The sequence below is a fragment of the Saccopteryx bilineata genome, chromosome X (genome assembly GCF_036850765.1).
Source record: "Saccopteryx bilineata isolate mSacBil1 chromosome X, mSacBil1_pri_phased_curated, whole genome shotgun sequence".
Taxonomy (NCBI): domain Eukaryota; kingdom Metazoa; phylum Chordata; class Mammalia; order Chiroptera; family Emballonuridae; genus Saccopteryx; species Saccopteryx bilineata.
Window position 1 is genome coordinate 132,468,244 of NC_089502.1, and position 14,407 is coordinate 132,482,650.

The 14,407-nt window shown below is 44.5% G+C and overlaps 1 protein-coding gene across 8 annotated transcripts in view; it reads left to right on the top strand.

Annotated features, from left to right (window-relative positions):
* The window catches only part of SH3KBP1 (SH3 domain containing kinase binding protein 1), a 467,100-nt gene that overhangs the window by 425,887 nt on the left and 26,806 nt on the right, over nt 1-14,407 (top strand). For all 8 annotated transcript variants that reach the window (XM_066248853.1, XM_066248849.1, XM_066248852.1 and 5 more), the window contains one exon: nt 4,671-4,756. In XM_066248853.1, coding sequence (XP_066104950.1) covers nt 4,671-4,756 — 86 coding nt within the window. The remainder of the gene's footprint in view (nt 1-4,670; nt 4,757-14,407) is intronic.

Below are 14,407 nucleotides of genomic sequence, written 5' to 3' on the forward strand. Positions count from 1 at the left end.
GGGCAGAGAGAGACATCAGGTTGCGGTACTGGCTCACCAAAGTCTCAGCCAATGCCACAGGGCACTTTGGGGCTCAAATTGTCCCTCCAAGTTGTCCTGTATTGGACTGGAATGGCCAAAACTTTTATAGCATGGGTTGTAGTCCACCCAGGAAAGAGTGTTCTCTTGACTGAGGAGGCTTTTTGCAGCTGGGGTGGCCCCTGGAGGGGTCAACAGCACTCCCAGGGCAAGGACACCCAACCCTTCTCTGAAGGGCTCTTTGTCTCTTTGTCCCTGAAGCAGAGTAGATACCTTATGGGGTGGTTATGGTTACTGAATAATGGATGAAAGGGGCCATTCTTGTGCCTGGGAGATGGTAGGCCATCAGTTATCAGTTACCACTGTTATTTCTACAGGGTCATAGGTTCCACTTCATCTTGCTGGGTATCATTGTGCTAGTCCACTTCTCTGCGGTTTAAGTTTCCTGTCCAGTAAAGCAGGCAGACTCTCAGCTGCTAGCTGCCTGTCCAACTCCTGTGTTTTAAGTGTCCATAACTAAAACTGCTGAGAAAACCATAAGAAAATAACATTATTTTTATTTAAAAATGAGAAGTAAGGGCAACCTTGTTCTGATATTTCAGTGATATGCCTGCTTTCTTGTATTTTCTCCTTTTATTTAATAGCTGTGGGCAGAGAAACTCACGGTACAAAAAACCCTCAAAGGAGCTAGTAAATAACCAAAAAATGGGCTTTCTTTTCTTTTTTGTTGAATTTAGTAGCATTCTTCTTAGAAGATGGTATCCGTGTGTTGAGCATACTGGGGAAGAACAAGGGCCACTGAGGGCCACAGGCTCATTGGGCATCAGCTGCTCCAAACACGTGCTCTGGAGAACTTCAGAGATTCTGTTATTTTTCAGAACTGAAACTCATTACCATTGTTGTAAGAGTCTATAAATACAATGAAAGGCATTTACAAATAGACTTTGTAAAACGCTTCCATACCCAGTCTGAACACTGTCAAAATACCAGCTGCAGCTTCCCTACTTGGAAGGAGCAGACCTTTTTTAAAGCTACACCTACTGTGTTTTCAAAATAGGCTTGCTTCTGGCCCTGCATGGAAGATCATTTCAGCTGGAAGCTTGTGTCTGGCTCTTGGCATGAGGGATCAGGGCTCAGCAGAGAGATGGGGGATCCCAATCTCCTTCCTATCAGAACGTGGCCGGCACTTTAGAATTTGGGGAGGGGTTGCTCAGGGATAGTACTGCCTACTTTTTCAGGGTGGGCCCTCATGACCTGGGCGTCTCAGTTCACGATTTGTAACTCTACACACCTCAGGTGAGTTCTGTGTGACAACTGCTATTAACATTTTGAACTGTTTCTTTCTCATCTTTTCCCTGTGTATGATTTGGTTTGTTTCATTGGTTTTACATAGCTGAGATCATACTGAAGGTCATAAACTTTGTCTTTTGGGGAAAAAATTACATTATTGTACAAATAGTAATGCATTCCCATTTCAGAAAAAAAAATGGCAAATGTTCATTATTTCCATAAGACTTTTTTCTTTTCAGAGACAGAGTCAGAGATAAGGATAGATAGGGACAGACAGGAATGGAGAGAGATGAGAAGCATCAATCATCAGTTTTTTTCGTTGGGACATCTTAGTTGTTCATTGATTGTTTTCTCATATGTGCCTTGACCTTGGGCTACAGCAGGCCGAGTAACCCCTTGCTCAAGCCACAGACCTTGGGCTCAAGATGGTGAGCCTTGCTCAAACCAGATGAGCCTGCGCTCAAGCTGGCGACCTCGGGGTCTCGAACCTGGGTCCTCCATGTCCCAGTCCGATGCTCTATCCACTGTGCCACTGCCTGGTCAGGCTCCACAAGAATTTTTGAGTCTTTGACATGTACCAGGTACTGAACTGGGAACTTGAAACCACCATCAGACTTACTGGGAATAACCACTAAATATTCTTCCCATTTTTTTAATACCTCTTCCTAACATATCAGAAGTGCACATGGGTATACGTGCAGTGAGGTGCGTGTCATTTTAAAATTGCCTTTGTGCTTTAACATGATAACATGTATAAGCTTTTGTCCTGTTGTCATAAACTTTATTAATATTATTTCAATGGCTATATAACAGTCCACCAAATACCATAGGTTATTCTACTGTTCCTCTAGTTACAAAAGATTCCAGTTCTTTTCAGTTTTGCTTTATTACAAATAACACTGTGATAAACATGTTGACCTGCAAAAGCCCATTTGGATATTTCAGACTATTTATTTAGCCTATACTCCCAGAATTGGTCCAGAGCAGATCACCATTTTAAGTGCTATTGATATACATCCTGTTCTTTAAAATTACTTCTATTGGAAAAGTAGACTTGCTCAGTGCAGGGTTGCCACAAACCTTCAATTTGTAAACAAAACTAAAATAAAATGAAATAAAATTAGGCAATATCTATGAAGCACAATAAGACAAAGCCCCATAAAACGAGGTATGCAAACAAGGTGACATGCAGTAGGGTCTCTACAGTCCCTCAAGATAGGCTTACATTTGACTGGAAGCTTCCAGCTGTCAAATCAAAGAGGGAAGTGGCAGCTTTAAGATTCATAGTTACCAAAATGGATGAATAAATCACATGTTCCAAAGTAACCAAATTGTTCTGTAATAATACAAGTGCTTAGCTGCGGTGCAAAGCCCTTCTCCCCACCAACAGCCCCTCTAACTGCCCCTCCCAGCTGCCCACCTCAGACCATCCTCCCCTTGCCAAATAAATAAATAAAGCAGCCCTGTGGAATTAACTAGATTTTTGTTGCCTGAGAACCTGTCTCCCTGGACAGAACAGGTATTCTTAACAAGTTTTTGGTCCTTGATGTGTCCCCAGAAGTACAGATGTCTGGCTCAGAGTATAAACTGAGTTCAGTCTGTTAGTCTGGAGGAGGACGGCACCAGGTCAGCCAGGCTCCATAGACACCAAATAACGTTAAGCACCCTGCAGACTTTGAAAATGAAAATGCCTTTCTACTAATAACACTTCATTTGTAAAGCATTTGTTTCAGAAAGTTATATTCAAATGAGTGGGTGCTGGAACCCTCCCAATAAAATGTTTTGAAATGAATTTCCTCAATCCCACCCACCATTCCTATTGGTTCAGGGTCTGTCTAGGGGACATGCCCTATGGGGCCTGAGTTTTGGTAGCCAGGGAATGGAGAGGGAATCTGCTATAGATACCTGGCCTAGAAGGGCACCCACCACCTTAGGGGTATGGAGGAAGGTGAGAAATCAAAGTTCTGCTGTAAAGTTCAAGTTTCTTCCCCTTTCCAAGTATAATACTCCACATTCTTCTTGAGCTTTGATTTCAACCAACCTCTGAAAAGCCCAGCAAGTGTCATAATGCACACACCCAGCCTTAGAGCTGTATTTTTCTCTTGGTGAAGGCCAAACTATTTGGCTCAGCCCTGGGTCCCTAGAGTTCTCACCTCTGCTCTCTGGGGATCCCTGGCCACTGGGCCCTTGCTCAATTATGTGTACTGATATGTCCTCTCTCCTTTTTACTCCAAGGCCCAAAACTGTAACATCACCTCCCCCATGGTCCCCAGGACTGCCATGCATATCCCCTGCACTGACATAGTGCTCCCCGTAGGACTTTGATGTGCCTGTATCTGATACCGCCTGTACCATGTGGGCTTGTAGACGTCTTTCTCTTTCTCCCAGTTAGACCATGAGCCCCTCCAGAGTAGGTGCCACCTGGCTTGGCCCTGTCAATGTCCCCATCTGTTACTCATTGTGTAGTTTGGCCTCAGGCCACGGTAACTGCCAGAAGCCATGAGATGGACTATTTCTGTAGCCTTCCCAGGAACAACTGTTTGGCTTCTCCCTCTCATTTTATAGGCAACGTTTTTCCCCCTATTTCACTGCCATCACAGGCTTTGGATAATCTCATTTAGGACTCATCCCCTCAAAAGGGTCCAAAGAGCTTCCCTTTTGGAGGAATTTGGAGGAACTTTCTTCTTGTGCATGAGTAGGCTCTTTCTTTCATCATCTTCGAAGGCCATTCTTGTCCACAAGGGCTGCTCTTCGCCCAAATACAGAGGGAAGTCGCGCGCGTCCTGATGGGCATGGCGGCACCCACCCAAGAGCTGTCTAATTTTACAGGTCTGTGCCCCAGCGCCAGCTTTCAGGCTGCCAGATCTCAACTCGACACCTTGTGCCTGTCAACAGCCTGGCTGATGCCTCAGCCTAGGCCAGAAAACCTTTTCCTCAAGGTTAAAAGTAGTTGACCTTTGACAAGCAGCATTGGCTACATTCCTTGCTCCTTAAAAGGGAAGCTTCCAGTTACTGTTTGCTGGTGCTTATTTGGCCATGAGGCGGGAGCAGGGCCTATGTCGTACCCTGTGTACCAGCAGGAGGGTTTGTGGCTAAAGTTGCATTGCTGAACAGTTGTTATTAAAATAGCTATCTTTGAAAATGTGTGCCGGAGGAGAGGGGGGCATCCACTCTGTTGGCCGCTTTTCACCAAGGCCCATGTGGCTGGAGAACTCGTTGGCACCTACGGGCTTCCTCACAGGCGACAGTGCCACCTGCCCCACATCCAGCACACTCCTTAACTTGCATGCAGTAAGAAAGCTGACAAAATGACAAGGACACACATCAACTGTTAAATGCCTGGACTTGTGTTTTTAATATAGGGGTGACGGTTCAAAGATCGACTTGGTGGGCAGTTCGCTGTCTGGCATCCTGGACAAGGATCTCTCGGACCGCAGCAATGACATCGGTAAGTAAGACCATTCTTGCTTCTCTTTGCACAGTTCTGGAGGGACTGCAGAGCTCAGTTTCCCTTTTCAAGCACCCTGATGAGAACTAACACGACTATTTAAATGTAAGGCTAACAGCCCTGGTTAGTTTTAGGTGTTGCAGTTTTGTAAACAAGGGAAGCAATGGTGGTTCCCACGGTAAGACACAATACGTGGGATTTTTATTCTCTATGGCCTTAGAAATTTCTTGCATGGTCCAATGAAAAGAACTGATGAAGAAACCTTTTTGTAGACATGGGCATTAGCACTTATATTCATATTCTCCAGTGATTTATGTTTCTAATGTAATGAGGTAAATGGGTTAAAATGCAGAATGGCAGAGTTCATTGTAAACACAGCTCTAAGTGTTTTGACTTTGCATTTAAAATGAAGTTTGCTTTAATAATTGCCACTTAGTTCAGAACATGAATGCATTTTCGCAAGGTCAAGATACCACTATGTTATAAATGGGAAAGTAGCTAAAGTCTCGGTGGTAAAAAAGTTGAAGGGTGTTTTGGGCATATGCGTGGGTGGTTTTGAGGTCACATGTGCTGGTTGAGGCCACTGTTGATTTCACTTGGGTGACAGCCTGTTTAAGAAGTCCAAATTCAAGGATTTACTTTCTTTTTTAGCCTTGCATCTTTAATTTGTACCTATCACCCTGCCCTCGTAAGTTAGCACCCTCTTATATTCTACATGAGAGAGAGAACTGCATTTTGGAATTGCCCTTTTAAAATTATTCTTTTTACTTTGAAACAAGTAGAGATTTTGCATGCAGTTGTAAGAAATAATGCAGAGAGATCCACTTACCCTTTACCAGTTTTTTCAGTGCTAACATGAAACTGTAGTGCAAGATTACACTGGGCTGACATTGATACAGTCTACCATATTCCCCAGTTTTACTAGTATTTATGTGTATTTAGTTCTATATAAATTTGTCACGTGTAGGTTTGTGTATCTACCACCACGGTCAAAATACAGAACATTCCATCACCGCCGGGTTCCCTCTGTTGCCTTTTATAACCACACCCACCTCCAGCCTGCCCCCTTCTCTTCCCTAACCTCTGGCAGCCGCTATTGGGGCAGCCACTATCAGGGAGTGATTAGACGTGGAAGACTTCTAGCATCATTTGCTTTGGTTGCTCAATTTAGAAACAAATGTCTGACAGTTGGCAGGCTTTGTAAGAGGCACCAGCGCGCCTACCATGAGCGTTCTCGTCACCTGGGGTTACTCCTGTGCTGGGGTGTCATTTTCTTCCGAACCTGCTAATACAGTTACATCTTCACAACTGCTGACGTGCAGTCTCTGATCTGATCTTGTGAAGGCTTAGGGGTAGGATGTGTCATTGTGACTATAAACACCAAAAGTACTTGTCTTGTTTCCAGAAACTATTCTATATCCTCAGTCAGCTTTTGAGAAGCCTAGTCAGGGAGCATGACCAAGAACTTCTGACAGCTTGGGCTGACGCAATGATAATAGAAATGCTGGCCTGCTGTAGCATTTGACCCGGTTAAAGGGCAGGCAAGAGCAGAGCAGTGATTGGCTGTGAATGAGGAGGAATCATTGGAATGAGTCTGATTAAGTTCTAGTTCCATGACTGCAGAGGAGCATTCAGGCCCCATTTCAAGGCAGGTGGCCAGTGGGCGAAGTGTCAATGAAGGTAGGATGTGTGGGGCCTGTGCCTTGCTTGTGAACAACATTGGCCTTTGACCTTTGTTTCCTTTGGCTTTCGAGATGACTAAGGTGGCTATCGCCAAAATATGAATTTCATGTTTTTCACTCTGAAAAGCTAGTTTGGAAATGTTGGGAGCATTGGTGGAGCTTGGATGGTCTATAGAAGCTTTTCATACTGTGAAAACTAAGCACCAGCTGTATACTATATTTGGGAGCCCACAAAGAGTTGCTGAGGTTTAGTTTGCTCTTCTTTTGACAAGAAGACATTAATATTAGCAAACTCTAATTCCTCAAGCTAATAATTGAACATACATGCTATTTTCATTGTGAGGAACGACGATTGGCGGTTATGAAAGCAACCACTATATTACTGAGTACCTACTACCGAAGCGCAAGGCTGAATGGCTTCCAAGGCCCTCACACACAGGCCCTGCCTTCCAGGGTCTTTGGGTCCTTTGGGGCCCCTAAGACAGCAAATGAAAAGTGAAGTAACCCTGACGGTCTGTCTAAATGATAACTGAGTGGTAGAAAGTAATGCTGCTCAGAGCTGGGGATGCTCCCTGTCACCCAGGGTGTGAGGGCAGGCTCTGTGAAGGTGGACAGACTTCCCTGGATCAGACAGTCAGATTTTCTTAGGCAGAGGCAGAGATGGGCAGGGCAGTCACCTGGGGACTACCGATGGCTGAGCATAGATCAGCCTGGCTGCAGTACAGAGTTTGTGCTGACATGGAGGGGTGTGAGGGAGGAGGCTGGAAATGGAAGTCGGGACTGGACTGACTTTGAGAAGGATGGCTTTGTAATTGATTCTATAGGCAGTGGGGACCGTTGACAGCTGACACTGAAGTGACATGATCAGGTCTAAAAATTCAGCTATTACTGACAGAGCTTTGTGGGACAAATGAGATGAAGGAAAGATGGGTGTCAGGAGTCAGGTTATTTGATTGTTCTGGTGAGAGGTAGTGAGAGAGAGCCAGAATTTAACTGCTCACAAAAGGATCGTGAAAGAAGGGAGAGATGCGGAAGCAGCAATTGCGAGAGCATTATGGCTAGGCCTCAGTAAAAGATTAGATTTGGGAGTGGGAGGAGGAGAGAATGATTTGTTAGTTGTGAGGTTTTAAGGCTGGTGGCTGGGGAGAAAAATGACTTGGGTAGAAATAAGCATGTCTGGAGGAGGAATTGATTTGGCAGAAAACTCGATGAATTCATTGAAGCACGTTTACTTAGAGCTTTGTTCGGACATCCCCGTGTCCGTGCTGGCTGAGGCTGAAGGTGGAGGGCTGAGGCCAGGGAGGCGGGCAAGGATGGCAAGTGGAGATTAGGACCTTCCATGAGACAGGAACAATACAGGGCTGCTTCTGCACACCTGGGTTTGAGTGCCTCGGCTTCCACTGCTTCCTGGCTGGGTGACCTCCCATAACCTCCATAGACGCTCTGAGTTTCAGCCTCTTTATCTGTAAAGAATACTACATCTCTTTCAACTTCCTCATCTTGTCTTCCAAAATTATGTAAGATCACTTGGTGGGCTGCAGAAAGATAGAGATGCTTATTTCTAATGTTGTTTGCCTAGAAGTGATCAAGTCAACAGAAAAATGAAATCCTTACCATAAGAATAAAGAACCTAGAGAAAATCCTGCGCAAAGTCCGCAATGCATGTAGGGGGAAAGTGGAATTGTGCAACATCACGGACCGAGGGAGGAGAGGATTTTAAACAAAAATGGTTTTAGGCCCAAATGCGGAAATGCTGTCAAGGAGAATAGGACATTGCCCAGGGACTGGCTGTCTTCAGGGCTGCTTTTGTATCTCTGCTTTTGTGGCATGTGTTTATTGCTTTGAATCAAGAAGGGAATTATTGTACCACCATGTTTTGTTAGTGCTTCAGACAATTGAAGCCGTCCAAATGTAGGCTGCAGTGAATAGCAGAACAGTCCTGAAAGCCATTAGAAATCATCAGTGTTAGCTTATAAATAAGTGTGTTTCTTAATAAAGCTATAATTTAAAATTGTTGTGATATTAGATTAGAGAACGTGGGTTTCTCAGGTCTCGTGTGGGCAGCTACCAGCATGTGTCAGCCCGCGAGAATTTAGAATGAAATCCGTTGGTCCCAAACTAAGTTGTTGATGTCAGTTTGAGATATTGTTTGTATCAGACTATGAAGCCATATTTCAAGGAGCATAATAGAAAATGTGGATGAACTCCAACACAGGCCTGTGCATGAATAGAAGTGAAAATTAAATTGTCCGATTTTCTTTCGCTGATGGAAGACGCTGTTCTGATTGAATGGGAGATTATAGGCCGTGAAGTCAAGTGCCATAACATTTACTTTTATTATGCCATTTATTGTAGTTCCCACGGCATGGCGAGGCTTATTGTTACACTTCAATACTACGGAGATTTCCTGGTTCTTTCCCATCAAAGCACACAGCAGCGGGCCTCCAGGTGGGAAGCAGTCTGGGAACTAAGCCATCTACTTTCAACTGATTGCCTTAGAAAAAGCCTTTCTCATTCCTTTTCAGTTGCTTGCCTTCTTTGTTTTAACTGTTGGGGGTTTTTTTTCATTCTATTTAAATCTCATCAAACTCTTTCTACTTCCATCTCTATGTGGACACTACCCCCTCTTCACTTGAGGAAGCTAAGGATTTCCTCTCCATCTTCTGCCCCCCCCCATACACAGGTAGTCAGTTTGGGGCCACGTGTCACTAGTTCTAAAGTAAATGGATTTAGGACACAGCCTGGTTTGAAAGCTAGGAAGGCTAACTTCAACTTGTTCTTAATCTCTCACAGATGCCTCTAGGCCTATTCATTTGGACCAAGAAATGCAAAAGCACTCCCTGAGCCCTGAGAATGCTATTCAGAGCTAATCGATTTGGGGTGCTGGAAAGGTTCTAAAACTGGATTGTGGCAGTGGTGGCACAGTTCTATAAATTTACTAAAAATGACTAAGTTGTATTCTTAAAATGGGTGAACTTCATGGTTTATAAAATATACCCCAATAAAGCTGTTAAAAAGAAAAATACAGAGCTAATTGAAATTCTCTTAGTACTCACTTTGAGGTCTCAAAGTAAAAAAAAAAAGATATACACATGCAACTAATTTGTAAGTATGGGGTTAGTAGTGCCCTTCACCTCACTGTATAAAATGGCGCTGTTTATTTAGACTAGTAGCCATTATATTGCTGTTTCTGAGTTGTCTCTAAAACCAGTCTTTTATAAATAGCATTATGTTTTAGATGTCTTAAGAAAGCTCTCCAAAGCTTGTGAAAGAATTCATTTATAGTAGAAATAAGTTCCCTTAAACTGTTAAATAGAGATATTGTTTTACAAAGTCTTGTTAAATTGAGGCCCAGCTGGATATTGATAATGATGATTACAGCTGTAGTGATAGAATATTCACAAAATGTTTGGAAGGCTTAGGAGTGTTTTCTAAGAATGTATGGAGGTAGAACATGTCTGTAGAATCCTTAGCCCTCTTCCAGGTACAGTTTGCAGATATCGCTTCTAAAGAATGTTGCTGTGTATGTAATGTCCTCGTGTGAGAACTATTCCGCCAGTACAATTACTGGCATCTACTTCCTTTCTTCCTCTGCCCTCTACCATTGTCCTGAGGTAGAGTGGTGAAATAATAGCGGTGGGAACGGGCAAGGGAAAGGAATAAAAAGGAACTTACCAGTGACTGGGGTGGCACCTAGACATCTTGAATCTTTTGTGTATTTCTCATGATCGCCAGCTCTGGAAAGGAGGTGTAATGACTCTCATTTTTATAGGGAAGAGACAAGGGAGGAAAAAGCCAGGTAATTTGGGCAAGGTTAACTGGCTGTTGAGTAGTAAAGTTGGATTTGAATCAGGTCTCTGTGACCCATGGACCCAGATGTTTCAGTGCATGAAGCTGGCCTACATTGGTGGTTCTCAACCACTCTCCCCAGGGGATGTTTGATGATGTCTGTAAGACGGTTCTGGTTGTCACAACGTGGGGTTGGGGGTGGAGTGGGGGTGGTACTTAGAGACCAGGGACACTGAAAAACATCTCACAATGCATAGGACAGCCTTACAAAAAAGACCAGTCTCACCCCAAATGTCAGTAACACTGAGGTTGAGAATGCCTGGCCAATGTCAAGGATCTGATGGTGAATTCAGAACTGCGAGGTCAAGGACTGTGCAGCCTTGTGGTCCTGAAGTGGCCCTTCTCATTTCCTGAGAATCTCTATAAAACACCATTTGAAAATGGTGTCAGGCTCTGGCCAGTATCTCAGTGGTTAGAGCGTCAGCCCAGCATGCAGACATCCTGGATTCGATCCCTGGCCAGAGCACACAGGAGAAGCAACCATCTGCTTCTCTTCCTTTCCCTCTCCCCCTTCCTCTCCCCCTTCTCTCACTCTTCCCCTCTCTCAACCAGTGGCTCAATTGGTTCAAGCTTCAGCCCTTGGTGCTGAGTTTAGCTCAGTTGATTTGAGCATCAGCCCCAGATGGGAGTTGCTGGGTGGATCCTGGTCAGGGCACATGTGAGAGTCTATCTCTCCTCTCACTTAAAAAATAAAATAAAATGGTTTTGGAGCTTTTTTGAAACCGATGACTTTATATACAAAAAAATAAATATGTTTGAAGTAATTAAACATCGACCAAGAAAGTCTTCATGACATTTGAGAGCGTTCTTCCTCAGGTTTAGGGCATGTTATTTGCTCTAGAAAAAAAACAAAATTATTTGAGTCTGGCTTTCACATGAAAAGACTGTTTTATTTAGGATTAGACTCTCTCCCAAGATTTAATATAGAGTGTTTAAATGAGTATTAAATAAAAGGACAACAAACATGAAATTTAATTAATGGTATCTTATAAATTTGTGCTCTGTATACAGAAGCTTTTCAAGACATATGTGAAGCCACTTAATAGTTACTATTAACACGAAATTTTTATTATGACACCAAATCTCTATAATTGAGTGATTGAATTTGTAAAATAGTTTGAAATTTCTACCTATTACTATAAGAAATGGGGTTCCCAGACAGATTTGGAAGGAAGACTTCTATAGCTGGCTTCGGGGTGTTGGTTTTTCTGTCCTTTTTTTTTTTTCTTCTTCTTTTTTTTTTCTATTCTGAAGCTGGAAACGGGGAGAGACAGTCAGACAGACTCCCGCATGCGCCCGACCGGGATCCACCCGGCACGCCCACCAGGGGCGATGCTCTGCCCACCAGGGGGCGATGCTCTGCCCCTTCGGGGTGTCACTCTGCCACGACCAGAGCCACTCTAGTGCCTGAGGCAGAGGCCACGGAGCCATCCCCAGCGCCCGGGCCATCTTTGCTCCAATGGAGCCTTGGCTGCGGGAGGGGAAGAGAGAGACAGAGATGAAGGAGGGGGGGTAGAGAAGCAAATGGCGCTTCCTATGTGCCCTGGCCGGGAATCGAACCTGGGTCCCCCGCACGCCAGGCCGACGCTCTACCGCTGAGCCAACCGTCCAGGGCCTCTGTCCTTTTTTTATATTTTAAATTTTCCCTTTGGTCCTTGTAGCAGTTCAGGTCAGTTGAGTAAAGTCTCGGGTTAATAGGACAACATATAGTGTGTGCTGCGTGACTTAAAGACGCCCCCAGGAGTGATATTTGGAGTGTTCCAGATGGACTGCTGGTTGACTGTGTGTGTGACTGAGCGCCGCATCTCAGCTCTCTTGGGGTTAGCCGCTCTGACATTGGAACTTCCATGGGAGGGCCAAAGCTCCCTCCTACAGATAGTGTCTCTTTACCAGTGACCTAAGACATGGCCTTGGAGATCAGGAACGAGACTGACATTACCCATGCAGAGGACAGGAAGACATCATCTGTTATGGTAGGCTTGACTCTGCAGGTGAGGCTGTGAAGTGTGTGTGTGTGCACGCGCGCAGCTTTGGATCCTATTCTCAGAGACACAAGTCATGATCAGACTTCATTTTATATCAGGACTGTTTGAGAAGCAATACCCATTTCTCAAGCATGATGACAAAAAAAACAGAAGAGATTGTGCTTAAGATCGAGTAAGTGCTTTGTATGAAGGAAGTGAAACAGGCTGAACTTCTGATTGACGGGTCTTGGCTCCGGTTAATTCAGAAGTTCTCTGCCTGGACCTCTCCCTGCAGTGCCCTTTCCCTGGTTCCTGACCTCTCACCTTAGACCGTTAGGGCTCACAGCCTAGGTTGTGCTGAGTGAATGAGGTCAAGCTGGCAACCAGCACTGGTTTCAAAATCATCTCACAGTCCTTGAGGAGATGGGATGGTGGCAAGACCCGTCCTCGGTACTTCTAAGAGTCTGGTCCCAGATGGAAACTGGGGGTGTCCACTGACAGACCTTCCCAGATATCGATCCACACCCAAAACGAGGTGCTCGCCTCTGCCTGTTCAGGCCCCCTCAAGGCAATCCTGGCCTTTAGCAGTCCACTGTGTTGGCTAGGTTTGTACTTAGTTTTGATGGGTTCTGCACACATTTTTTACCCCATCACAGCCAATAAGTGCAAAAGCAATGAACATTCAAAGTGCCAGTAGGAAAAGTCTCATGAATACTATAGAAATACAGGTGGAGATTAAACAAATCAAAATGAGAACACAGTGGCAAATGTTGCATAACTTCATGGGAGTACTTGGGAGTATGGATTATTCTAAAACACAGAGTGAACAGTGCCATGCTGCCTTAGCCACCTACAGCCATTAGCCTGCTTGGTGGAAAAGTAACTGGCAGGTGAGAGGAGCGGAGGGACATTCAGGTGTGTAGCAAGCTCAGTTCAGATGGCCCTTGGCTTAGGGAGGTTCACAGTGCTCAGTAGTCATTGGCATTTGTGGTCCAGTCTAGAAACTCGCCTGTGTGAAGAGGTAGCATATCCTCCTCTGGGAGTTTGATCGCCTGTGTCTCTGTGGTCAGGGTCCTTGAATTCTTCCTTCAGCCCAGCGGCTTGAGCATCTCTGCTTTTGCTACATGCTGAGAATATTTATAGCTTTGAGAATACAAATGCAGAAGGTTTAAAGTAGTCTATGCACAGCAAAGAGACTTATGTAGTAACCTTGTTACATCTATAGTGTGTTCAGCTGAGGCCTCTGAGCTGGGAATGAATGTGGAGGCAGGAAGAGAACAGGTGACGATCAGCTCTGATTGCACATGGCATTTGTTTGGCCTGCAGTGCCCCCTCCACCCATTCCCTGTGGCTCAGATTGGCAGGGCTCAGTTATGGCTTCCGTTTGACTTGTAAATATCCAGAGGGATATTCCACCTGCCAGAAAACCATACTCAAGTGCCCCTTTGTCATGCTAAAAAGCATTATAGACAAACTGCACTTTATTAAGGAGGAAAGCTTCTAGCCATAGACTCTTGTTAAGGTGTGGTCTAGAGGCCTTGGCCCTCTCAGCCTCTTACTACCTTTGATTCATTAAATGAGTGATGAGGACTGAGGATGAAGGGACCCATTAGAAGGTTATTAGATCTGCTAGTGACAAGCTAAGGATGAGTTGTAAGGGAACAGGGAGCCTGGATTTAGAGCCAGAAGAAGCCTCTTTATTTAGCTTCGAGATGACCTATAGTGACGCTCTCTACCTCCTCAGGCCTGAGTCATCTCTCCCTGGGGTTGTTCATAATCTTTGGAATTTCACAGACTCATCTACCAAACAAAATAGGCTTTTAGTGTGAGGGAGTGCTGGTTTTTATTTCACTAATTAAGCACATTTTAAGAAATGAATGTCATCACCTGGTAGAAGGGATATAATTACCAAGTTTAAAAATTGAACACATTGAACTTACTGAGAGACTTGGCGATGCTGGCCTTCTTTTCCTCTTTATGACAGGCGATAACTTTTGTCATGGATGCATACCAGTTCTCGAAGAGGTGTCTGAGAATCACAAGTCTGGCACTTTTCTGCAGAGATGAGGGTGGGGAGAAAGGAGAAATGTTGGGGGGCAGGTGTTGATGCTTGGATAAAACTCACTACCCAGAAATGTACAATTAGCAGATTAAAT